General features: G+C 46.7%; 1 protein-coding gene across 1 annotated transcript in view; it reads left to right on the top strand.

The window, feature by feature from the left end:
- The window catches only part of KCNN4 (potassium calcium-activated channel subfamily N member 4), a 45,770-nt gene that overhangs the window by 8,196 nt on the left and 10,939 nt on the right, over nucleotides 1–26,635 (top strand). Inside the window, exons 2-3 of the mRNA XM_053398148.1 lie at nucleotides 16,394–16,489; nucleotides 24,700–25,109. Of these exons, the coding sequence (XP_053254123.1) occupies nucleotides 16,394–16,489; nucleotides 24,700–25,109 (506 nt within the window). The remainder of the gene's footprint in view (nucleotides 1–16,393; nucleotides 16,490–24,699; nucleotides 25,110–26,635) is intronic.

The raw sequence follows: 26,635 nt of genomic DNA, 5'->3' as shown, positions 1-26,635 counted from the left end.
ATTGCAAGAGAGGACTGCAATGGGCAAGCCAAAATAAGTTGCTGGGATCAACAGCAATTCATAGTAATGATTCACAATTGTGTGGTTCTGCAAAATCTGCAAGATACCTTAGTATACGTTTAGAGGTAGACCTATATCCCAGTTGTTTAACGATAGCAGCAACAGAAAGACTCCACCCTCCTGGCAGATTAACTGGGAGTAGCTTTTTGCGAGTTTCGTTCAGTCTCTGGTACTCAAAACGAATTCCTGAGTTCATATTTATTTCTGCAAGTAAGTCTGTCATACCGGACTCTGGTTGGTGGATCTCAGCAGTGGCAGGCCTTGGGACCTCAAATTTAAGTGGTATGCTAGGTGACACCAAAATTCAGCGCCCCCTGCCTCTTGCACTCCATTCCAAATAATAGTTGTGGCACCCCCAAGGCTGTGCATCCAGGGTGACCAAACTGGTTGCTCTCCCCTAAATCTGCTTCTGATCTTTGGCAAAACTCCTCCACAAAATCATTGCCGCAAGTTTGAAGCCTGTCCACCCACCCCCAGCTCTGTAGCACAGATCCTATTGTGATGTTTGTGGGGCAATGGAGGACACCCCCCCCCCAGTCTCTCATGTATGCGGAATATACAGGAAGGACCCTACCAATCAGTGTGGACCATACTGAGCCAGATGGACCAATAGCTTGCCTTCATATAAGGCCGCTCCTCTGTTGAATGGCTTTCTGAGAAGGACTGGGGTTCTGCAGGATTCTATAAAGCGAGTGTGGGAAAGACCTTGTTGACCTTGAAAAGTCCAGCTTTGTTAAAAAAAAATTAAAAATAAGTATGGCAATCACTCCAAAAGTTCTGGCTTCTACGCAGAGAGGTCTGGCAAATTGCCCAGAGATCAAAAACCTGCTTGGGCTGCTTTGCTTTGTTTTCGAGTCAATGAAGCAAGAAGACCTCTAGACCTACCTTATAGGGCTGATGTGAAGACTTCTGAGAGAGTGTTCTAAAATTGCCCGGTTTCATTTTTTAAAAAACATTGTTATTAGGTCTCACTCAGAAAGAGAGCCAGACGTGTAGCTGCCGTTGCCATGCTTAAACTTGGACCCTGCATGTCCTGAGCTGCGTGCCCAGTGCTGTTCAGATCCAAAAAGTGATGCTGTGGCTCTCCTGGGACAGAATTCACATTGCAGATTAGATACAACAGGAGCAGAGCATATGCTCTCTTTGTGTTGGGTTTATAGCTTCTCTTCCCCCAATTTTGATGGGAAACCTTGCACAGACCCGGAGAGGACTGAGGAAGCATCTTGTGCCCACACTTCCTTGTGTTTGGGACAGCGTGTGACAAAAAGCTGCCCTTTGTTTCAGAGTCTGAGGATGACTGCACAAGTGCACAAGCCCCGGACCCAGGAGTCCTGGCATGCAGCCCCCCTGCCCTCTACCTCCCCACCCGCTGGGAAGGGGAAATATTTTCCCTTGCTACAGCTTGAGGTCTCTTTGCTTTTGCCCTGCTATGTGACGGCAGCTCTGCCTCCCAAGGGCACAGAGATCTGGAGCAAGTTTCCCCTGGAAGATGAAGAGCCTTTCCTGAACCTCCGTCTGCAAACAGACCTCGGATCCGTTCTAGGTCCCCTCTGTGACCGCTCCCTGCTTGGGAACACGTTGGAGAAGCTGGCTGGAAGAAACAAGGAGGGGAATGCCAGGCAAAGGGCTCTGTCTGGGCTGCTGAGGAAAGGGGGCTGATTTTTATTTTTTTGGAGGCAGGGGAAATGTTTCAGTAAATGTGCTCCAATTTAAATATTGCACTTGGATTCAAAAAGGAGTAACATGATTAGAGCTGCCTTCTGTGAGCTATAGTGACCTCCCCGTTGCCCTCGTCACTCGCTGGTACCGAGACTGAAAATAAATCCGATTCCTGCCATCTCAGGCATTTTAATATTTGGGCTCCTTCAGAGCCTGTTCTTAAACATCAGGTAAAAAGAAATGCACGTTGGCGTCTTTCAGAGGCAGGACCATGTAGCCAAATGTGACCCACCAGTCATGTATGGAAGCAGCTGGTGCTTGACTCCTTCCCCATTTTTGCAGTGACAGGCAAGACAGGGGATCGTTCTTCAATCTCATAAATGCTACCTTTACATGTCTGGTAGCCTGTGTTCAGCTTGCTGGGTCAAAATTTGCTGACCCATCAGGATTAAGCAGATTTCAGTCTTACTTCTGCTCTGTTTTTAAAGCCTTACTATAACAGATTAGCAAGTGATCCGCCTTGAACTATTTGGCCAGGAACACCAGTTTCCACTTAAAAGAAGTTCTTGATTAACTTGATTAACAGCTGAGCTCTTGCAAACAGCTCTGGGTTTTGCTCCAGTAGGTCAGTTCTTGCATAGTTTACAACCCAGGTCTTGCAAGGAACTTTGCTTTGACCTCCCTGCTTGACTCAAACCATGCTTCTGACTGGAGGTTTGTAATCAGGTGGCATCCTGAGAGGCCTGAGTTCAAGTCTTCACTCAGCTACAGGAGCTGGGAGGAAGGCCCATGGCTGGATTGCAGTTGCTTCCCACTGATTGACATGTGGTGGTAGGATTCCGGACTGTACCACTTTAGGGGTGTGAGCATCGTTTTCCATGTCTCCTCACAAAGTAATAAATTAGTAAAATGGGGAAAAACTTTAACACAGCCTTCTCCACGGTGTTCTAGTTTTCTGCATGCAAGGAGTTGTATTTTCATTGTTGAATGCCGGAATATCCAGAAGTAAGACCCAAACACACCTGCAGTCTGAAGTGGTACAATCCGGAATCCTGCCCCCTCATTCTCTTTAATGTGTTGCAAGGGTGGGAGTTTTCCACTTAACAGAACAAAGGTGGGTGTTTATTTTTCCAACATAAATAGATTTTTTTAAAAAAATTGTTTTGCAAACTGGGATCTGAATGGACATGCAGACGAGCCAAGCAGAGGCATGCAGCTCTGGGATTTACTAAGCAACTTGTCCGCACCTTCACAGAGTTGACCTTTCTTATCTAGTAAGAAAGGTAATTCTGGCTTAGGCAAAGGAGCAAAAAAACGTTTTCATAGCACTTTAGTGGAAATGGGCTGGAACGAAATCAAAGCAGGAGGTGAAAGATAAAATCGGGAAAGGGACTAATGTTGACTCTTTGGCATGTGGAGCAGTGCAACAGGCAGGTGCTGAGGGGTGTTTTCCCCCATTGGCACCCAAGGATGACTGTAGGAAATAAGTTTTTGGGAACAGGCAGAGAAAAGGCAACGTCACAAGATGAGGGGGCTGGGAAAGGAGAGCATCAAGGAGAGGAACAAAGACCATAAAAGGTGGCAAGAGTAATGTTTGGTTCACCCGCAGCTATTGCATAGCCACTGGCATTTCCAAAGAGAAAAACAAGGAGGCGTGAGAATTTGGAACATCTGACCCATCAAAGATGTGAACCTGTGATGGTGGACTCTGGTCCTATCAGCCCCAGCCAACATGGGAAATGGTCAGGAGTGATGGGGTTGTAGACCAGCAACATATCAAGTGACACACACGCACACACCCTCGATTTAGTTTCACACTCATAATCACTGCCGGAGCCCCTTCCTGTCTGCACACACTCCACCAAATTGTGGTAATTTGTGTAAACTTTCCCGTGTCAGCTTTTGATGAAGGGTGTGTGAGTCGACTGGCGATAACCATTTCCAAATAATGTTTAACAAAACGTTTTCATCTTACAGTGGATTTTATTGTAATCATCGAAATAACAAGGGCAGCTCAAACGCATTCAGGCTAGGCACAAGTTACTGTTTACTCTGGCCCCAGTGCGCTCCCGCTGTTGGGGTTTGAAGCTAAGTACACATGAAGTTTGTCACGATCCGTATGTATCCTGTAGCTTCTTGAGAAACGGTGCGGGTGGGTGGGTGGGGAACAAATCAGGTCATGTGCAACAGGTGAAGACAGAAACACAAGGATGTGACTTGAGATGCAGAGGTGCACAGACAGGACCCCACTGAGTCGCCTCAGTGACATTTAGGCGCATAGAGCAGGAAGTGGCGCTCTGGGATTTTTGCACATGCTCTAGAGTCAGGACAGGTGGTCCTGCAACAAAATGTTGCAGTATGGATTGCTACAGCTTAGGATGCCTGCTGCTCATAGGATGAAGGAAATCAGAGTAGACCTAATTTTTCAACTAGTGCATGCACTTCAGATTACTAGAGTGGGGCTAAGTACACAACATACATTTAAAGCACATCCCTCCCCTCCTGGGAAGACTCCTGGGAACTGTAGTTTGTTTGTTATAGGTGCTGGGAATTGCAGCTCTGGGAGGGGTAAACTACAGTTTCTGAGATTCTTTGCAGGTGCATGTGCTTTAAAGGTGTGTTTTGTACACAGTCCCAGTTAACCGTCTTGAAAGAAGATAAAAGAATTGCCTTGCAGGACCAGCACAAAGGTCCGTCTGGCCCTCAGCCTTTGGACGTTCGCAGGCCGAATATTAGGCAACATCCCCTTCCCCTGTTTATCTCACGACTGGTAAGAATGGAACCTGCGACAAAGTGCTGCAGCATGGAATGCTTATGTTCAGGATTCTAGCCAGTCAGCCATACTGTTTATCAGGATATTATTCTGTTGGAAGCTTCCCAGAGTGACTGGGGCAACCCAGTCAGATGGGTAGGGCACAAACAATTATTATTATTATTATTATTATTATTATTATTATTATTATTATTATTATCACTGATACAGTGGTACCGCCGGTTACGAACTTAATTCGTTCCGGAGGTCCGTTCTTTACCCGAAACCATTCTTAACATGAGGTGCACTTTCACTAATGGCACCTCCTGCTGCTGCCGCACCGCCAACATGCAGCTTCCACTAGCATCCCCGGGCAAAGTTCGCAACCAGAGCATCTACTTCCGGGTTAGCAGGGTTTGTAACCCGAAGCATTCGTAAGGAGGACAGTATGTAACACGAGGTTCCACTGTATTTGCTTTTTTTACAAGCAGAGTTTTTTGTGCATGTTACCAAAAGTAATGCAAAAGGGGGGAAAAACTAGTTTTGGAAGAGTTCCCTGGGAAAAGAGATTGAAACTACTCTGTGAATTGTAGCTCTGGGCAGGGAACAGGGGTTTCCTAACAACTCTTAGCACCCTTAAACTACATTTCCTAGGGTCCTTTGGGGGAAGCAATGAGTGTTTAAAGTGGTATCATAGGGTTTTAAATGTATGGTATGGCTTTATGGGACACGGGTGGCGCTGTGGGTAAAAGCCTCAGCGCCTAGGGCTTGCTGATCGAAAGGTCGGCGGTTCGAATCCCCGCGGCGGGGTGCGCTCCCGTTGCTCGGTCCCAGTGCCTGCCAACCTAGTAGTTCGAAAGCACCCCCGGGTGCAAGTAGATAAATAGGGACCGCTTTCTAGCGGGAAGGTAAACGGCGTTTCCGTGCGCGGCTCTGGCTCGCCAGAGCAGCGATGTCACGCTGGCCACGTGACCCGGAAGTGTCTTCGGACAGCGCTGGCCCCCGGCCTCTTGAGTGAGATGGGCGCACAACCCCAGAGTCTGGCAAGACTGGCCCGTACGGGCAGGGGTACCTTTACCTTTACCTTTTTATGGCCTAGACCTGGTCTTTAGTGAGCATATGCTCTGATTTGTTTGTGGGGCACACAATGAGCATTCATCCTGATTGGCTTTGTGGGGTGTTTATACATCTTCGCTGGTTGACCCCACACTTTTCAGTGCATTTCCCTGGGCACTTCCAGCCTGTTGTTGTTTTTGGGTGGGCCACCCAGTCACGTTCTGGGAAATTCAGCTTGCACAATTATAGCTGGTCAGGAGTTCTTGCACAAAAGACCTGCTTCTCCAAACTCATTCACACTTTCAGTTGACCCGTATTTTGATCTTATTGTGCACTAATTAATTCCTCCCTGATCCGACATTTGTTTGTTTGTTTGTTTGTTTAGCAGCCGTGCCTTGCGAAAATACAATCTTACCCATTGAATCAAGGCTCAGTTAAGCAAAATCTCTCTTGGGATTTTCCACACATCGGATAAGATCCAATTCAGCAGCTAAGGTTGGGTAAGAATCCTGGGAGCTGTGGATTGTCCAGAGTGCTGGGAATTGTAGTTCTTTGGGATAAACTACACTTCCCAGGATTCTCTGTGAGGATGGGAGTGTGCTTTAAATGTATGGTGTGTATCCAGTCCCTATTAGCCTGAAAGCTTAGAATTGCCTCGCTGGATCAGCACAAAGATCGTAGAAGTCCACCCATTGATCATAAAACTGTAGAGATGTAGCTCAACACGTCATCTCCCATCCAATTGGAAACTATACGAGACCCTGCTTAGCTTTGTAAATGTGCTAGCAGTTTTTAACGCTGCACCACAAGGCGGACTAAGATCTGTCTGGCCTTTGGAGGATTTACAAGCAAGAGGCACACAGAGGAACAAGCAGCACACTGGCCTTTTGAGTTTCTTGCATTTGTGCATTTTTCAAGGCTACCTGCAACAGTATGTTGCAGCGTGGAGAGCTTGCAGCTTCAGATTCCAGCCAGCCGGTAGCACGTAGGACAAAAGAAATCTGTAAGAAGAGCTTGCTAGATTAGGCAAGTGACCCATCTAGTTCTGCACCCTGCACTGTCCTGAATCTTCCAACAGATTAACTAGCACACAAACTTCAGATTACTTGACTTGGGCAGCATACTCACCATACATTTAAGGCAACCCCACCTGGGAACTGTAGTTCCTTTAAGGGGCTGGGAACTGTAGCTCCGTGAGGTAAATTACCACTCCCAGGATTCTGGGGGAAATGGGCTATAAAGTTGTGCTGTGTACACAGGCCCAGTTCAGAGGAAGGTTCATCACCTCAGTGAGAAAACAAGGCTGCGTCTTCTTGGCTTTTCGCTTTTCGCTTCTTTATTTCCTTATCCTACCATTCCTGGCGCGGGCGAGCCCCTTCTCCCGGCTCATGGAGCAAGCCCAACTTCCTTCTCTTGTCCGATTGTTCAGGACACAATTGCTCCCTTCACGGCAGGGGCTGTGGAGCTGGAGGGGGCGGGGAGGCAGCGTTGGGACCGGTGACAGGATAAATATTAATCCGGATGGGCCAGGTGACATGTGTTCTCACGGAGAAGCCGCCACCAGCAGTGGGAACTGCCCAGGGCAAGGGCGCAGAGGAGCCAAGAGACTCCAGGAGTTCCTTCCCAGCGCTGGGAGGAGAGTAAGGGATAGTGGTTAGGGATGGCAGGAGTGCAGACGTCACAAAAGGGAAGAAAACACACACACATACGCAAAACCTTGCAAGTGCAATAACTGGAATTCAATGGAAAGGAGAGCCAAGTTGTAAATGTTAAGCTTTTAATCCAAACTCTGGAAGGGATTTGAGGCCTAGTGGGTGCTGCCAAGCCGCAAAAGTAGTTATTTCCGCTCCTGGTCCCTTTATTCCACCTCACCCTCGAGCTGTGGCAAGTTAATTTAATTTGCCATCTTTACGGCGAGCGACTCTGTGCCCTTAATGGAGTGGTAGCTGATGTATTTGCTCTGCAGAGGTAAAGGTAAAGGGACCCCTGACCATTAGGTCCAGTTGTGACCGACTCTGGGTTTGCGGCGCTCATCTCGCTTTATTGTCCGAGGGAGCTGGCGTACAGCTTCCGGGTCATGTGGCCAGCATGACTAAGCCGCTTCTGGGGAACCAGAGCAGCGCACGGAAACACCATTTACCTTCCCGCCGAAGCGGTACCTATTTATCTACTTGCACTTTGACGTGCTTTCGAACTGCTAGGTTGGCAGGAGCAGGGACTGAACAACGGGAACTCACCCTGCTGCGGGGATTCGAACCGCCGACTTTCTGATCGGCAAGTCCTAGGCTCTTGCACCAGATCAACACCAGATCAAGCTGGTGTTGATCTGTAACATTTCCCCCCCCCCCCCACCTGAAAAGTGAAGCAACATATTTTTCGCTCTATAAGACGCACCAGACCATAAGACGCACCTAGTTTTTGGAGGAGGAAAACAAGAAAAAAAACATTATGAATTTCTGAAGCCAGAACAACAAGAGGGATCGCTGCGCAGCGAAAGCAGCGATCCCTCTTGCTGTTCTGGCTTCTGGGATAGCTGCGCAGCCTCCATTCGCTCCATAAGACGCACACACATTCCCCCTTACTTTTTAGAAGGGAAAAAGTGAGTCTTATAGAACAAAAAATACAATAAATTAGCTTCCATGCCCTGGAGCAAAATGCGGAAGTGTTGAAAAGGGGTTATTCTTGGTGCAAGGGCCTCCACTCTCCCATCGGCCAATGGGTTCGCAGAAACAAACCAAAGAAGGAACCCAGTAGGGTCGCATGCCCTCACGGGTAACTTTCCAGGGACCACCTGGGCCAGAGACAAAACAGGTGGATCACAAGCATGCCTCTTACCTTTGCACAGTAAAAGTCACAGATTTCTGCATGCGACCCCAACCCCTACCTCTCTCTAACCTCCATTCGAGCAACAAGAGGAACAAGAGCAACAAGACACATTCCAGTCAGGCAAAGGCACTTGAGGAGGAAGCAGAGCAGGGCTGTCCAAGGGCGAAGCTGGGAAGACCCCTGGAGTAAATAAAGGTCACATTCACGCCCAAAGAATCCTGGGAAATGTAGTTTGTTAAAGGTGCTGAGTATTGTTGGGAGAAAGCCCCAGTTCCCCTCGCAGAATTACGATTTTCGGAGCGCTTTAACAACCAATCCCTTTTCACAGGGGACTCTGGGAATCGTAGCACCTCCCAGAACCCATATCGAACTACAGCTCCCAGAATTCTTTAGGGGAAGCCGTGATTGTTTAAAGTGGTATCGTAGTTCTTTAAATATATGGTGTGAATGTGGCCAAAGTCAGGATATATTTTGGCTTTAAAAAGAGACTCATGATGAGGAGGCAGCGTGGGTGACTCAACTCTCTCCTCTGCCCCCTCCTGTGCCTCTATCTGTCTGTCTTGGCTGTCCTTTGAGGCCTGCCTTGCTTATATATCCTGTGAGTGCCTCCCCTCTCAGGCACCTTCCCTATTGTAATAATATTTGCCCAGGGTGTCTCCCGTACTGCCTTGGCTGTCCTTTAGTGGCCAGAAGTGCTCCCCCCCGACCTTTTTGTCTTTCTGGAGCCCAGCTCTGGAAACGCCACCAAGGCAAATGTTTCCCTCCAGGACAAAGACCCCTTACCGTTCCAAGCTTTTATCACTTTCGAGGGAAAGACGGGTGCAGGGCTGGAATGTAAGACTGGGGTGCAGGGCTGGAATGTTTTAATCTGGAATGTTGCTAGGTTCTAAAAGAACTCAGCTGGACACAGGCTGACAACACGAAACTAGAATTTAAGAGCACCCCAAAGTATAGGGTGTTAAGTTGTGGGTGAACATATCAGACGACACAGCGATTCTTCAAACAGCTCTTGTTTATTCACAGACCAGGAGAGAACTAAACTGAAGGGTTCAGCCAGCCTGCTTATATAGAGCTCCAGTACAACGTTACTGTAACAACTTTCTAAAACTATCCAATCACTGAATGTCACTTTCGATCCCTTATTTGCATAATTATCTACAGTATCCCCCTGCTGGCCCAGGGTAAGAACTTCAGTACATAACACCGGGGTCCTGGAGGAGAATGTAAGAAAACACAAACACACACAAATCCTTGCAGTGGCCAACCTAGTTCACCATCCTGTTTTCACAGAGGCCAGTCAGATTCCACAGCATTCTCCCCTCCTGCGGTTTCCAGCAAGTAGCATTCAGAAGCATTACTGCCTCCAGTCATAACCATCAGAGCTACAAAGCCCCAGTCCCGCTTTTTAGAAGTACAACTTTAGATAGCTGTGCTTCCTTACATCTTACATTCCAGGGCCTGTGGAACTCCCTGCCACCGTAACTCAAGAGTTCCTCAAGGCGACCCTTTTCTGCTGCCGCTAGTTTCCTTTTAATAAGCCACTTGATTGATGGTTTGGCATGAGCCTGACACCAACAAGGGGGATGGAGCAAGCTATTAACTGTGATCACTTATGGAAAGGAAACGTAAGGGAACTCTGATATTTACCTTGACGGAACACGGGGACCTGCCTTGTACCGAGTCCAGATTATAGGGTTGATCTACCTCAGGACTGTCTGCACTGACTGGCAGATGCTCCCTGGGTTTCTTTAGGCAAGGGTCTCTTCCAAGTCTTACTGGGGATTGAATCTGGTTCTTCCTTCATGCAAGGCAAATGCTCTACTGCGGAGCTATTGCCCTTACCCGCTCACACTCATTTATATATATTGATGCCTTGGCTGAGATTAAGGTGATATGTGGCTGAGATTTCACCAGCCTTGCACATTGCAGTATGCCCAGCTGCCTGAAAAGAAAGTTGTTTCTTTCTTAATTGAAAAATTTTACAAAGTAGCAGGGGACACCGTGGCTCAGTGGCAGAGCATCTGCCCTGCAGTGCAAAAGGTCGCAGGTTCAAAACCCTGCATCTCCAAGTTTGGCTGGGGAAAACCCTGCTCAGAGAACTGCTGAATAGTTCCACGGGGTAAACTAACTGGAATTAGTGAACGTGACCGTCAGGTCCATTGCTTTCAGTATGTTTGCTCCGAATAAAACTTAGCCGAATGCCACCCAACATAAACAAGGTGAGCAAGATGGACGATGAGCTGACTGTGCCTTCAACAGTTTCCAAAGGGGCAAGACACCTGAAGTCTGCAACAAAAGACCCCTTTTCGGCTCAGTGAGCCAACCCTCCTAATTCCCAAGGGATGTATGCAATGCCCTTCAGACTTGGAAAGAATTGAGTGCTGAGTTATTCTTTTCCACAGGTGCATTTATTTCTACATCTGAGTTCTGTGCCTAATTTCCAAATGCTTGTAAATAGGATTTTAGTGTGTGTGTGTGTGTGTGTGTGTAGGGGACAGCCTTGCCCTGAAACCAGTAAGCCTGTCTGGAAACACCTGGTTCAGGTGGTAGCTGGTTGCCCAGGTGAAAGCTGTTGCCTCCAACAAAACCCACAATGATTCAATTGTTTTATTAGCACACGATTGGTCACACCCCCCTCATCTGTTGCCCCACGCAGCAGGGTTTTAACTCCTTCCGTTCCATGAGAAACAAGTAGAACCACCTCTTCGAGGCCTGCAGAGAGCTGCTGTTTTTGGAATAAAACGGTAACGCACTTGCAAACTTTAATAATAGTAGTAATAATAATAATAATAATAATAATAATAATAATAATAATAATATTGTTTATCCCCTACCCATCTGGGTGGGTTTCCCCAGCTACTCTGGGCAGCTTACAGAATATATAAAACGTAAGAAAACATCAAACATTTAAAACCTCCCTAAACAGGGCTGCCTTCAGATGTCTTCTAAAAGTTGCATAGTTCTTTATCTCCTTGACATCTGAAGGAAGGGTGTTCGACAGGGAGGGCACCACTACCGAGAAGGCCCTCTGCAGCACGGTTCAGGGCAAAGAATGACCTACATCACAGCACTGGCAGGTTGGCAGAACCTCACATGATGCTGTTTGGCTAAACCACCTATCCACCAACTTGCCCTTATGGACAGCGGGAGACATTTGATTCAGTACTCGTCTGAAGGCAAACCAACCCAAGTTGCGCTTTCAGAAAACAGTAACCCGAAATGGAAACTCAAACATCATTCAAAATTCATACTTCTCTGAGTTTTGCAATTCATTTATTTATTTCAGTTTTTAAATTTCTTAACCCTCCCCCTTTTATCCGAGGCTCACATGGCGGTTTATAATATGAAAACTTGAAGATACATAACATAGTAACAAACGTAACGATAACCCACCCCTGCAGTTTAAAAGACCACAGATTGTTTAATTGGCCAAAGGCCTCAGAAAAGAGAAATATTTTTGCCTGGCACCTAACGCTGGTGCCAGGCAAGCCTCCCTGAGGAGAGCATTCCACAAATGGGGAGCCACCACAGAAAAGGCCTGTTCTTGTGTTGCCATCCTCTGGACCTCTTGCGTAGAAGGCATTACAAAGAAGGGACTCAGAGGATGATCATAGGGTCTGGGTTGGCTCAGTTTTCCAGACAAATTGTACAAAAATGCATATACTACTAGGGCACAGTGTGCAAAAAATAAATAAATGCATTTTGACATCAGGCAGTCACCTTCACTGCACTCTTTTCAGTGCTTGCTAAAAATTGGAGTTTTTTTGTTTAGGCAAGCCTATCCAGAGATATAGAATGCTGACATGTGTTTTAATCAGGTTTTTAGCTTATTGTTGATTTTAATCTTTTAATTTTTTTTAAAAATACAGTCAAACCTTGCTTGTCGAACGCAATCTGTTCCAGAAGCCCGTTTGGCTTCCAAAATGTTTGACAACTGAGGCACGGCTTCTGATTTGTTGCAGGAGCTTCTTGCACTCAAGCGGAAGCCGCGTCAGACGTTCGGCTTCTGAAAAAAGTTCAAAAACCGGAACACTTACTTCTGGGTTTGGGAGCCAAAATGTTCCAAAATGGAGGCGTTTGGGAACCGAGGTTTGACTGTAGTTGTTTTTACCTGTTTTTACTGATTTGTTTTGTTGTTGTTTCATTCTTTGTGCAAACCACTTCGATCCTTTTTTTAAAAAATTACCAGCCAGTGCACTAAGCTGATGTTTCTAGCTGCCATGGAACCTTCCGACAGTTTGACCTCACCCCCCAAGGCGCAGTACTCCATTACCTTCTGAGACAGAAGGATGCCAGACAGATACTAGCCGCTGTTTCCATTCCCCACAATTCCTTGGAGCAAGGCCACACCAAGGGCACTGTGGGAAATCAAAATGACTATTCCCAGCTCTCCCAGCGCTAGTCAGAGCACAAGGCTGTGTGTGTTTGTGTGTGTGTAAATGACATCCGTGGTTGTGCCCTGTTGGGATGTTGGACCTCTGGCAGATACCCAAGGCCCACAAAGAAACTGGAAGCCAGTGCAGGTTTTTCAACGGAGCCAAAATGTGGCAATTATTGCAGTGATTCCCACCCCCTTCCCGGTTAATAACCTTTTTGTGAACAATTACTTCCTTTTGTTCGGCCTGAGCTTTGTGCCAGCCAGGTTCCCCTGAAGTGCCATTCAGCTGTCGGTGCTGGCAGCCAATTCTTGAATGCCATCCTAGACTTTCCTGCAGGTTGGTGTAGTCTAGGAGCCATAGGAGAAGGATCCGCAAATTAGGAAGTACCCGCTTTGGATGTTATCTGTGGGCTGAGGTCCCTAGGCGGTCTCAGGCAATCTGCTCCTTCTCAGCCCCTGTGCCTCCATCCCATCTGCATTATGGAGGGTGATAATATTGACCTACCTAGCTAGAGCTATATCATGCATTGTATGTGGAGTGCTTGAGAATTTGCAAGCATTAAGCCGTATTATTTATATCATTGCTGTTCTAACAGATATGCTTACGTATAAACAAAGGTATGAGCCACATCCAATGTATGTCATACTCAGAGTTAGACCCGTTGAAATTAATGGGCATGGTTAATTTATATAAATATAAAGGGGCTAACTGAAAAAAGTGGTGGGTTTTTGTTTTTTTTGGCTAAACATCAAGTGGGATTTACAGCACGATCCAATGCATGTCTACTCAAAAGTATGCCCAATTGAATTAAATGGGACTTATGCCCCAGGAACTGTCTACATGATCACAGCCATGGGCATAGCCAGGATTTATTTGGGGGGGGCAGGCTTTATATTGGGGGGGGCAGAACCAAGTTACCTGTGATACAATTGGTCAGTTAGTTAAATATTTTTATTTATTTACTTGATTGGGGGATGGGATCTGCCACACCCATGATCACAGCCAGGCATAGGCAAACTCAGCCTCCAGATGTTTTGGGACTACAACTCCCATCATCCCTAGCTAACAGGACCAGTGGTCAGGGATGATGGGAATTGTAGTCTCAAAACATCTGGAGGGCCGAGTTTGCCTATGCCTGACCTTAGTTTCGTATAGTTGTGCAGTCTGCTTTGTTAGGTGTGTGTATGTGTGTGTGTGTGTGTGTGTATATATATATGAATGTATTATGTATTGTTTGTTTTATGACCTTTTTAAAATGTATTTTTGCTGCGTTGTAGATCAAGACCAGTGGAAGGTTAGGGTTTGTTGTGAATAACAGACAACACAAAAGCGTAGAATGGCTACGGAACAAGAATCTCCAGCTTTGTTTACTATTATTACTGTTATTTAATATGGATCATAGAATCGCAGAGTTGGAAGGGACCCCTGAGGGCCATCTAGTCCAGCCCCCCGCAATGCAGCCATCCTGCCTGTAGCCATCCCTGGGTGGGCTGGAGCCACCAAGCTTCTGGTTAACAGCCAGATGCACTGACTGAAGTTCTATGAAAAAGCGGTTCGGCAAAACATGCAAGAAAGGACCCCCCCCCGGGGAAAAATGCAACCAAATTCATACTATGCTCAAGCCATAATAATAGCTAGGGTCTTTGAATGCACATCTTCCCAATTGCATTCATGCACCAAGCATGAACTGAACGTGAGAATCAAACTCTCTTTTACTCGCAGCTACATGACAGAAGCTCTGACTTCCCCCTCTCCAGCCCCATTGGAAAGAAGAAATATTGAGGAGGCTGCAATTCTGGGTCAAACGGTGGAAGGGGAGGGGTTTTGCGTAACTACTTTTCTGATTAAAAGTCACTTTCCTCACCCAAAGCTTGGAGGGAAGAGCTAAGCACCCACAAATTTTGCTTCCTCCCCACCACAGTTTGCGGTTCCCCTCAAAGCTCTTTTTCTCAGTTAAGTGGAAAACAAAGCAAATCCATTGCAACACTGTTGCAACAGAGCGCACACAATGTGGCATTTGGTCCTAAGACTGAGGAAAATAACTTGTTTATTTATTTCACAAAAGTTATTTAACACTTGATTGTGAAAAACAACAGCAGCAACCTCCAGGTGGTTTACAAAAGAATGAAACAACGCAACAGTTAAAAGCATCAATTTGAAACCAGTATGAACCTACCCAGACCCTGTGATCATTATCTGAGGCCCTTCTTTGTGCTCCTCCTCCGTGAGAGGTCCAGAGGGTAGCAACATAAGAATGGGGCCTTTTCTGCAGTGGCTCCCTGTTTGTGGAATACTCTCCCCAGGAGGGCCCGCCTGGCACCTTCATTGCATACACCTGTAGGCACCAGGCGAAAACGTTCCTCTTCAACCAGGCCTTGGGTGGTTAACATTATATGGCAGGGGTGCCCAAACTTTTCTCAAAGGGGACCAGATTTGATGAAGTGAACATGCGTGAGGGCCGACCAAAATTGTTGAGCTTTTTTTTAGGATTGAAGCCACAGGGGCCAGGTTAAATCGACTGGTGGGCCACATTAGGCCCCCAAAGCAGACTTTGGACATGCCTGTTATATGGCCTTTTAAATGTGCCTGCGGGTGGGAGAGGTTTATTGGTTTTGTTCTTGTTTTTATTATGTATTTTCTGTATTTATCTTCTATATTTATGCTATGAATCACCTTGAGATCTATGGATACAAATTTAATGAATTTAATAGTGGTAACAACAAGAAGCGTGGCAACCCCAAAATGGCCTTTGCTGGCCAAATGAGGAGGCCTGGTGGGCCATGCTGGAGGGCTGGAGGTTCCCAACCCCACAGCACTATGATAAATATGGTCCCATTTCATAGAATTGTAGAGGTGGAAGGGACCCCAACGGTCATCTAGTCCACCCCCTGAAATGCAGGAATTTGAGAATTAAGTGCTACCACTCTAAGTTTTTGAAGGGAGGCAAACCACCAGAGCCTACAACTCTTGTCAAACAGCAGCCACCATCAAACCATTGGCTCTGGACGTAATAGCTGATACCCTTGAGGGGCTGAAATGCACCCAGGGCCCACTTGTTTGTAGACAACTGGCTGGCCATTATGAAAACTGGATGTTGGACTAGCCAGGCCATTGGCCTGATTCAGTAGCCAGGCTCTCCTTCAGCTATGACTTCTTATCCCATTCAGTGTCTATAATTGTTTTTTTATATATATGCAATGACTTTCCATTGTTTCTGCATATGCTGTTGTTTTAACTTTCTATATACTGTATTTTTCGCTCTATAAGACACACCAGACCACAAGACGCACCTAGTTTTTGGACGAGGAAAACAAGAAAAAAAATATTCTGAATCTCAGAAGCCAGAACAGCAAGAGGGATCATCCACTGCACAGTGAAAGCAGCAATCCCTCTTGCTGTTCTGGCTTCTGGGATAGCTGCGCAGCCTGCATTCGTTCCATAAGACGCACACACATTTCCCCTTACTTTTTAGGAGGGGAAAAGTGAGTCTTATAGAGCAAAAAATATGGTAATTAAGCAGTAGTTGGATATGCATTTCTACTGTACTGCAAAATCACTTCAAGGTGCTTCATAGGAAGCGATTCAAGAATGAAGTGGAATGATAATAATGCTCTAATGGCACCCGGCCCTTCTTCTCACTTCTCCCTCCTCTTCCCTTCAGTGGTTTGCGTACTCGTTCATGGTGAAGTGCCTCATCACCCTCTCCACAGCTGGGCTTCTGATCACGATCCTGGCTTTTCACATCAAAGAGATCCAGGTAAGCCTAACTATGGGACTATTTCGCAAATGAGCGCAGCCGACGTCAAAAAGTCTGACAAAATGCTGTATACACACCGTACCTTTAAAGCACTAGGATGCCACAATGATGGCAGTCATGGCTTCCCTCAAAGAATTATGGGAGCTGTAGTTTGTTCGGGGCGCTGAGAGTTATTAGGAGACGCCTGTTTCCCTCACAGATTTACAATGTCCAGGATTCCCTGGGAAGAAGGATTGCTTGTTAAATCTCTCTGGAAATTGTAGCTCCATGACTACAGCCACCAGAATAATTTGGGGGAAGCCACAACTGTTTAAAGCGTTACCATAGCACTTCAAATGTATGATGTAAATATGGCCACAAAAGACCTAGATCACCTATTGAGCTTCATCAAAAGTCACCTGGGTCACAGTCTTCTGTGAAGTGTTTTTTCTATCTCCGTTATAGTGATTAATTCTAAAATTAGCATATTTGTGTCCTTCTTTTGGACAGCACTACTTGATGCAAATATGCCTGTGGTGGTTCCCACCCCCCCTTGGGGGAGAGCTGTTGTCATGGAAATGACAAAAAAAACCTCCCCAAAACAGGTTCACTCCAGTAATTGGTACATATTTTGGTATGCTCGCTGCAAGCAGCACACAGTGTGAGAAAAAGTAGGTGTTGTGCTTGTTAAAGAGGGACAGGATGAGGCTTGGGAGGGGGATAATTATGCCCCAAATCAATGACCCAAGGCTTGAAACAAATTCCTGGCAGTAGGGCTTCTGGGTGAAGGACAGATCACTCAGCCGAAGGTTACCCAAAAGGGCCTGATTCCTCATTTTGGGAAGCTGTAGCCATTATACCGGTAACAGGAAAATGGTAATGGGAAGGTACGTATATGAAACTGGGATCGTGACGGAGATCTGCATATGCTAAAATATATGCATAGGTGCAAATGTCTCTGAGCATGTTAAGCTGGAGGGGGCTGGACTAGATGACTCTTGTGCTCCCTTCCAACTCTAAAAGATAAAGGTAAAGGACCCCTGACAGTTAAGTCCAGTCGCAGACGACCCTGGGGTTGCGATGCTCATCTCGCTTTAGAGGCCGAGGGAGCCGGCGTTTGTCCACAGGCAGTTTTTCCAGGTCATGTGGCCAGCATGACTGAGCCACTTCTGGCAAAACCAGAGCAGCACACGGAAATGCCGTGTACCTTCCCGCCAGAAGGTGTGCTTTCAAACTGCTAGGAGCAGGGACCGAGCAACGGGAGCTCACCCCGTCGCGGGGATTCAAACCGCCGACCTTCTGATTGGCAAGCCCAAGAGGCTCAGTGGTTTAGACCACAGCGCCACTAACTCTACAGGTCTATAATTCTATAAACCGACCACAAGAGCACTCTCCCCTCTTGCAGCAACTGGCATTCAGAAGCTTTGCTGCCTCTAGTTGTAGAGGCAGAAAATAGCCATAATGTCTCATAATCACTGATAGCCTTATCCTCCTATGAATTTGTCCAGTCCTATTTGAAAGCCGTCCAAGTCACTGCCTCCTGCGGAAACGAGTTCTGTAGTTTGCTGTGTGAAGTACTCTCTTTTCTGTCTGCTGGATCCAAAGGACTAATGGTCTCTGACTCAGTCAGCTTCCTATGTTCCCTACCTTTGACCTTGGGGGGGGTGGCGGCGGCGGTTGCATGGATTTTGATTCGGAACCTGTAACGTTCCTCCACTCTATAAATTAACTGCAAAGAAAAAAATGGCCGGGAACTAGCTTTTCATGGGGAAACGAAGGTGAATGGAAAGATTAGGCTGGCAGGCAGGGATTTGAATTCAAAATCTGGGACGCAAGCCCAAAACTTCAGCCTTCTTTGCAGACCCATATAGCTCAACCGCGCATAGGAGCTAGTGACACTTGGAAAATACATCTCAGAAGGGTTTTTCCTTTCCTTTGGGCTGTTTGATCTCTGCTGCTGATCTGAGTGAGCTGTTTCCTGACTGAGTCACGGCATGTTTCATCCAGCTACTGGGCGAGTTGTGGTCGCTGCAGGATATCGCGGAGGGCTGGCTCTGGTGTTATTTTGGGGGTCCTTTGCTTTTCCTCTTCAGGTTAGCTTCTCCTGTAATTTGCCAGAAGGACTTTCTGGCCATCATTCAGTTTAGCCTGGTGTTATCTGTTCAAAGCAACCAAAGGAATCAGGATGAATATAATATAACCAGATGTCTCAAAGTCTCAGAATATTTGTGGGTGTGCAGAAACCACTGATCTGAATTAGATTTTGTCCCCTCCAAAGTGGACACGCCTTGGATTGTGCTATTAATACAACTTAACTTAGTTGATTGTGTGAGTTTTAATCGACTGGTCAGTTAACTGATTAAACCAGCCTGGCTTCTGCATGAATGAAACAATTGTTCTTGAGCACAAAGCATAGAATCAAAGTGTTGGAAGGGACCTCAGGGGTCATCTAGCCTAACCCCCGGCAATGCAAGAATCTCAACTCAATCATACAAGGCAGATGGCCATCCATCCTGTGTTTAAAAACATCCAATGAAAGAGTCCACAACCTCCCGAGGGACTCCATTCCACCTTTGAACAGCTCTTGCAGTCAGAAAGTTCTTCCTGGTGTTTCGTCAGAATCTCCTTTCTTGCAATTTCAAGATATTGGTTTGGGTCCCAGCCTCTGGAACAGGAGAAATTCTTGCTTTGCCCTTCATGAGACAGCGCTTTAGATATTTGAAGATGGCTGTCACATCTTTCTCAGTCTCCTCTTCCCCAGGCTAAAGCACACACAGCTCCCTCAACTGTTCCTCATAAGGCTCGACATCTTGGTTGCATTCCTCTGCATACGTTCCAGCTTGTTCAATACCTGTCAGGGAACTGCCATCGGAACGAGAGGAGGAGGAGGGGCTCCACGACGATGCTGGAGAGGGGCCAAGTAGGGAGAGAGGCAGGTCTCCTGTTGGGGAAGAAAATCAGCGCGACACCAGGGATGGAGGGGGGCCAATGGGGGAAGCGGAGAGCAGGCTCAGAGACTCTTCACTGGACACCAGCGGAGAGAGCACAGGTCCTCCGCTACCCACGCCCACCCTGCGCAGAAGGCTTCCGCGCAGGGAGGCTAGGAGGAGACTGGGCGTCAAACAACTTTTATGTTGGAAAAGGTTGAAGAAACGCCCACTGTCGAATTCTGCCAGTGACTGAACAGCCACGAAGTGAGGGGCTGTCCAGCCAGGAAAGGTTTAACCAGGCCACCTAGCCAGGAGTGGCGGCAACTTACGCACGAGCAACCCCATAACCATTACAGCACCCTTCTTAAACTGTTGCACCCATATTTTGAGTGCATTTGATGATAATCGTAATAATAATAATAATAATAATAATAATAATAATAATAATAATAATAATTTATTTGTACCCTGCCCATCTGGCTGGGTTTCCCCAGCCACTCTGGGCGGCTTTCAACAAAGACCAAAAATACACTAAAATGTCACACATTAAAAACTTCCCTGAACAGGGCTGTCTTCTGAATGTCAGGTACTTGTTTATCTCTTTGACATCTGGTGGGAGGGCGTTCCGAGAAGGCCCCCTGCCTGCTTCCCTGTAGCTTTGCTTCTCGCAATGAGAGAACCACCAGAAGGCCTTCGGAGCTGGACCTCAGTATCCAGGCAGAACGATGGCAGTGGAGACGCTCCTTCAGGTATACTGAGGCCATTTAGGGCTTTAAAGGTCAACACCAACACTTTGAATTGTGCTCGGAAACATACTGGGAGTAGAGCCTGCAGGATCAGGCCAGAGCCTGTAGCTCTCTCCCCTCCTGCAGTTTCCATCCACTGATGGTATTCTGAAACATACTGCCTCCTACAGTGGATGGAAACTGCAGGAGGAAATAAGGGCCGCTGCTATTGCTGTTCTCAGCTTGATCCAATGGACTTAAGTTACTCACCTCCATTGATTGACGCTGAGCATTACTAACGTTGGTTTTCACCCTTAAAACATTTCAGAGCAGGCCAGCGAGGGAGAACTGAACTAGAAGGAGCCGCCAATACAGTCAGAAACATTAGTAAGGTCAAAACTATGCCTGATGTTTTGTGCAGGCGAAACCTGATAAAGCCCAAACTCCTGTTGCCTAAACACATATAATCCTGGTATTCATTTTTACTCCGTATGTTACAAGAATTACAGTGGCAGCTCTTAACAAGCGTTGGGTTCCCCCCCTGCCCCCTCCCACAATGAGCTTGAAATTCCTTAAGTATTATCAGCCTAGTTTGCATGCAGATAAATATATAACCTTGAGTCACACAGACACGCCCAGAGTGCAGACGGCCAGCAAAGAGACGTGGGCTGCCGAAAAACTGCCTAGCAGACACTCTTAAGTGTTTGTGCATTCACATGCCAGACCTTCTGTCACACACGATGGGGTTAGCCAGAGGAAGAGCAGCTCCTGCAACTGAAAGTGCTTACATAGCGTTGCAGGCAAGAAGCAATGATGGCCACAGACTCGGGTGGCTATGAAGGAGGAGCTGGCAGCTTCATGGAGGTGGAAGATCCCTGCATTAAAGGGGGTTGGACTAGATGACCCTCGTGGCCCCTTCCGGCTCTGCGAATCTGTGATTTTGTGTTTCTATGAATGCCAGTTGCTAGAAAGCGCAGGAGCAGAGAGCGCTCTTGGGTTCAGGCCCTGCTTGCAGGCTTTGCGTGGGCAAGTGGTCGGCCGCTACGAGAACAGCATGCTGGACCCAGATGGGCCACTTGCTCTTATGTCCTTAGGATTCATCCACATGCCAACAAGTTCAGATTGGGCAATTAAAGCTGATTTGGCGCAGCAAACCTGCTTCTCCAATAAAGGTTCAGACTTCTTGCAATCAGGGAAGTGATGCGGAAATGCAGCGGGACAAACACTTGCTTGGATGTGACGCCTTCCTGCATACAAATCAGAGTGAATATTCATTAAATAGCCAACTTCATCGAGTTTCCATGCAAGCAAAGCAGGATGAACGCCTGATTCTCATCTGGAAATGCCCTATGCATTCTCTGTGGAGCATAGGAGTTATACCAGCAGATCCAATGTAACACCACCACCACCACCATCATCATTACAGTCGTACCTCGGAAGTCGAACAGAATCCGTTCCGGAAGTCTGTTCGGCTTCTGAAACGTTCAACTTCCAGAGTGCAGCTTCTGATTGGCTGCAGGAGGCTCCTGCAGCCAATCAGAAGCCCCATAAGCCCCGTCGGATGTTTGGCTTCTGAAAAAACGTTCAAAAACCAGAACAATCACTTCCAGTTTTTAATCGTTCAGGAGCCAGAATGTTTGACTCCCAAGGTGTTCGGGAGCCGAGGTACAACTTTATTATTATTATTATTATTATTATTATTATTATTATTATTATTATTATTTTATTATTATTATTATTATTATTATTATTATTATTATTATTACTGACTAAACTGCGGGAGGCAGTGGAAGACAGAAGTGCCTGGTGTGCTCTAGTCCATGGGGTCATGAAGAGTTGGTCATGACTAAACAACATTTATTATTGTTGTTGTTGTTGTTGTTGTTGTTGTTGTTGTTGTTGTTATTATTATTATTATTATTATTATTATTATTATTATTATTATTATTATCCTGTCTTTCACCCTATGGTCCCAGGGTGGGTTACAGCATTAAAACAATATTACAAACAGTTTAAAACAACTTACAACCACAGTTCCTAAAAATATACTCCTCAAATATCAAAAGCCAGGGTAAAGAGGTGTATCTTCAGCATTTTCCAGGAGATGCATAATGAAAGCGCTAGCTAGATGCATCTCTGTGGGGAGGGAGTTCCGCAGCTTAGGGGCCACCACAGAGAAGGCGCTGTCCTGGGCCACTCTGCTCCCTCCCCCCCACCTGAGCCTCTGAAGGTGGAGGAACAACCACGAGGGCACCCTCTGCTGATCTCAGCACCAGAGACGGTCTGTAGGGAAGGAAACATGCTTTCAGATATTTGGGCCCTGAACATTTAGTGCTTTAAACAATAACATGAGCACCTTGAATTGGGACCAGAAACGAACTGGCAGCCAGCGCATTGTCTTAAAACAGGGGTTATTTGAGATCTAAAAGGACCCCTGGCTGCTGCATTTTGGACCCACTGAAGTTTCCAAGTCGTCTTCAAGGGCAGCCCCATGTAGAGAGAACTGCAGTGATTTGATGCGGAAGTTTCCAGGGCACAGCCTTTAGTCTTTTCAAACTGTAAACTCCCTTCGTTGTCTTGGCCGAGAGATGTAAATGCAGTCTTCGTATAAGATAATAAAACATGTTGTAAACTTGGCAAGGCCATCCTGCTGCCCAGCCAGTTTCCGGGAGGTTGTGTGTGTACACAAATAATTGGAAATGTAATGCTCTCCTTCTACTCAAAGCTAGGTGCAGGAGAGGCAATGTGTTTCCTGTGGGATGTGGAGATGCTTTGTGGGAGTTTAGGGACAGACTGGGGGTAGTGTGTGTGGGGTGGGGGGACGTGGCGATTTAAGAGGAGATGGAAGTTGAACCAAGGTAGATGGCAGGGAGCAGCAGCAGGATATGGGCAATGGAAGGAGTGCTGGAGCGTCCACACTTCTCTCCTTCCACACATATGTGCATTTTCATAAGCCATTCATTACCGTTCTTATATTGGGAATCTGAATCTGTGCGGGAAACAAAACTCTTGGCATGGCAGCAACTATTCTGTGGAACTCCCTGCCTATTGATATCAGGCAGGCTCCTTCACGGTGCTGTTTTTGACCCTGCTAAAAAAACCCTCTTCCTTTTGGCTAACCAGACATGCCATTTTATTATGTACATTTGTGGTTTTTTAAAATCATTTTGCAATGCCTGTTTTCATAAAGCCTTGTTTTTATTGCTATTTTAAATGAATGTTTTATACCATTTTTTGAGACTGCTTGGAGAGAGAGAGAGAGATTGTTAAAGAAATACAAATAAATTAAGAGGCCTTTTGATTCTTTTACTCTCATATATATATTTTTAATTAGTTTTTGCACAAATTTTCCAACATAATAACTCCAAAGCAACATGATATGTCTTTGGCCATCACAGCCTGAGACCTCCCTCAACCCCTTCTAGTGGTTTTCCAAATTTTTCTCTGATTTTGCATTTTATTACTATGCTTATCGCTAAAAGTCCTATCTTACATCCACTAATCTTAGTCCTTGTCACAATAATTTGTAAAGTCCTCCTTACAAAACTTCTGTAGTTCTACAAGTGATGTTAAGTGATTACAACTGTCTTTCAAAAGCAAGATAAATTTCTTCCAGTCCTTTAGGAAAATCTGGTCCTGCTGTTTCGAATTTTCCCTGTTAGTCTCACCAGCTCAGCATAATCCTTTTCCTCTCAATTCTAGGAGAGAAGCAAGGTGCTGTATGTGTTTCGAGAAGGGTCGCCATGTAAGACTCTTTGTAGCAAAAACAACAAACGTTGCATTCCCATCGCCGTTTATTCCATTTCCCCAACGTCTCCCTACCTGCTGATTTCCGCATTATATTTGAGCTTTCACATGTAGAAGCCATTTCTGGAAACACAGCAGAAAATATAGAGCATGTTTGGTGCTATTTCTGAAAGGATTTCTTTTTCCTGGAAGCAAATAACATTGACCTGAGCACAAAACTTCCACTGTAGTCTACGATATTTCTGGAAGTGGCTTCCACATCAGAAACACAGCAGAATATGTCGTAAATTTAGTGCTAACCTTAGTGTTAATTGCAAGCAGATTCCCACTCCCCACCAGAAGCAAATACAGTGGTACCTCGGGTTAAGTACTTAATTCGTTCCGGAGGTCCGTTCTTAACCTGAAACTGTTCTTAACCTGAAGCACCACTTTAGCTAATGGGGCCTCCTGTTGCTGCCGTGCCGCCGAAGCACGATTTCTGTTCTCATCCTGAAGCAAAGTTCTTAACCTGAAGCACTATTTCTGGGTTAACGGAGTCTGTAACCTGAAGCGTATGTAACCAGGGGTACCACTGTAGCATGGAACTTAGCGTGGAACTTCTGCTATGTTTCCGGAAGTGACATTTTTACCATCATGCGGAAGCTCCAATATAACATGGAAATGAATAGCTAGGGAACTGTCAAGAGAATGGAATAAGCCGAATGGAGCCTTGGTCTCCCTATCTTCTGCCCTACCAGTACCAACGTCCACCAGCCACTGGAGGGGTGACAAGAGGGCGTCACTTGGATACTGGATTTTTATTATTATTATCTGCTCTCTTTCCCCTTAGCTGTTCATGATGGACAACTCCTTGACTGACTGGCGGATTGCTGTCAGTTGCCGGAAGCTGGCATTTATCATGCTGGAGCTGCTGGTTTGCTCCATCCACCCCTTGCCCACCGGAGACTTCGCCTGCCTGGAGCCCCAGCCCACGCAGGCCTTCCTGTTCCTCTCTGAGGTCGACATGCTGCTGTCGCTGCTCATGTTCCTCCGCCTCTACCTGGTGACGCGGGCGGCCCTGTTGCAGAGCAGCGTTCTGGGAGACGCCTCGTACCGCAGCATCGGGTCCCTCAACAAGATCCACTTCCAGTACCCCTTCGTGCTACGGGTGATGGTGAACAGCCAGCCAGGAAGGGTGCTGCTGATCTTCACGATGGGACTCTGGTTCATTGCCTTTTGGGTGCTATCTGTTTGTGAACGGTAAGGACCAGGGCCTGCCTGTGCTGGTGTCAGGCGGCGAGGGTCAGTTAGTAATAATAATAATAATAATAATAATAATAATTTAGGGACGCGGGTGGCGCTGTGGGTTAAACCACAGAGCCTAGGGCTTGCCGATCAGAAGGTCGGCAGTTCAAATCCCCGCAACGGGGTGAGCTCCCGTTGCTCGGTCCCAACTCCTGCAGTTCAAAAGGACGTCAAAGTGCAAGTAGATAAATAGGTACCGCTCCTGCGGGAAGGTAAATGGTGTTTCTGTGCGCTGCTCTGGTTTGCCAGAAGCTGCTTAGTCATGCTGGCCACATGACCCGGAAGCTGTACGCCGGCTCCCTCGGCCAATAAAGCGAGATGAGCGACGCAACCACAGAGTCGGCCACGACTGGAACTAATGGTCAGGGGTCCCTTTACCTTTACCTAATAATAATTTATTATTTATACCCCGCCCACCTGGCTGGGTTTCCCCAGCCACTCTGGGCGGCTCCCAACAGAACTAAAAGCACCCTAAAACATAAAACATTAAAAACTTCCCTAAACAGGGCTGCCTTCAGATGTCTTCTAAAAGTCAGATAGTTGTTTATTTCCTTGACATCTGATGGGAGGGCATTCCACAGGGCGGGCGCCACTACCGAGAATGCCCTCTGTCTGGTTCCTTGTAACCTCACTTCTCGCAGGGAGGGAACCGCCAGAAGGCCCTCAGAGCTGGACCACAGTGTCCAGGCTGAACGATGGGGGTGGAGACGCTCCTTCACGTATACTGGACCGAGGCCATTTAGGGCTTTAAAGGTCAGCACCAACACTTTGAATTGTGCTCGGAAACGTACTGGGAGCCAATGTAGGTCTTTAAGGACCGGTGTTATGTGGTCTCGGCGGTCACTCCCAGTTATCAGTCTAGCTGCCATATTCTGGATTAGGGCAAACGGGGCACTGGCCCACCGAGCTCATCCGACCCACCCACCGACCTGCCTGACATGCAACCAGTCTAGGGGGATGACCCTGGCTGCCTGCTTCCTCCTCTTAATCTCAGGGTTGCTCTTGTACAATGTGGGAGAGAGGAGGATGGGGACCAAACCAGAATGGACTCTGATTACCTGTGTCCTTCTATAAGACACAGCATCCCCCACTTCTATTCTAGCTGCAGACTGAGCCTGGAGCTCTCTGCTTACAGAACGTGTGCTTTGTCAGTTAGATGGTCCCATCCATAGAAGGAACCCATTCTACTCTGAAGCAGTCCAGAGCGCTACCCTCTTCCTTTTCAGAGCAGGCCTTTGTTTGTAAAGGACAATCCCATTTTCCGCCTGATGCCCAGCCAACAGGTAAATAAACTCCCCTGATGAGCCGGAGGCTAGCAACTGAGTCAGCCTCGGCGGAAAGAATAAACAAGCATTTTGTCACTTCAGGTGACACTCAGTCAAAAAAATAATAAATAGGCAAAGCCCATAGATTGGATTTCAAAGCAGTTGCGAGGAAGATCAGTTGCAAAACCAACAGTCTCCTGCTCAAAAGCTGCAGTG

Source organism: Podarcis raffonei, chromosome 8 (genome assembly GCF_027172205.1).
Source record: "Podarcis raffonei isolate rPodRaf1 chromosome 8, rPodRaf1.pri, whole genome shotgun sequence".
In the NCBI taxonomy this organism is placed as follows: domain Eukaryota; kingdom Metazoa; phylum Chordata; class Lepidosauria; order Squamata; family Lacertidae; genus Podarcis; species Podarcis raffonei.
The sequence above is the reverse complement of the archived record's forward strand: the minus strand, read 5'-3'. Positions and strand labels throughout refer to the sequence as shown.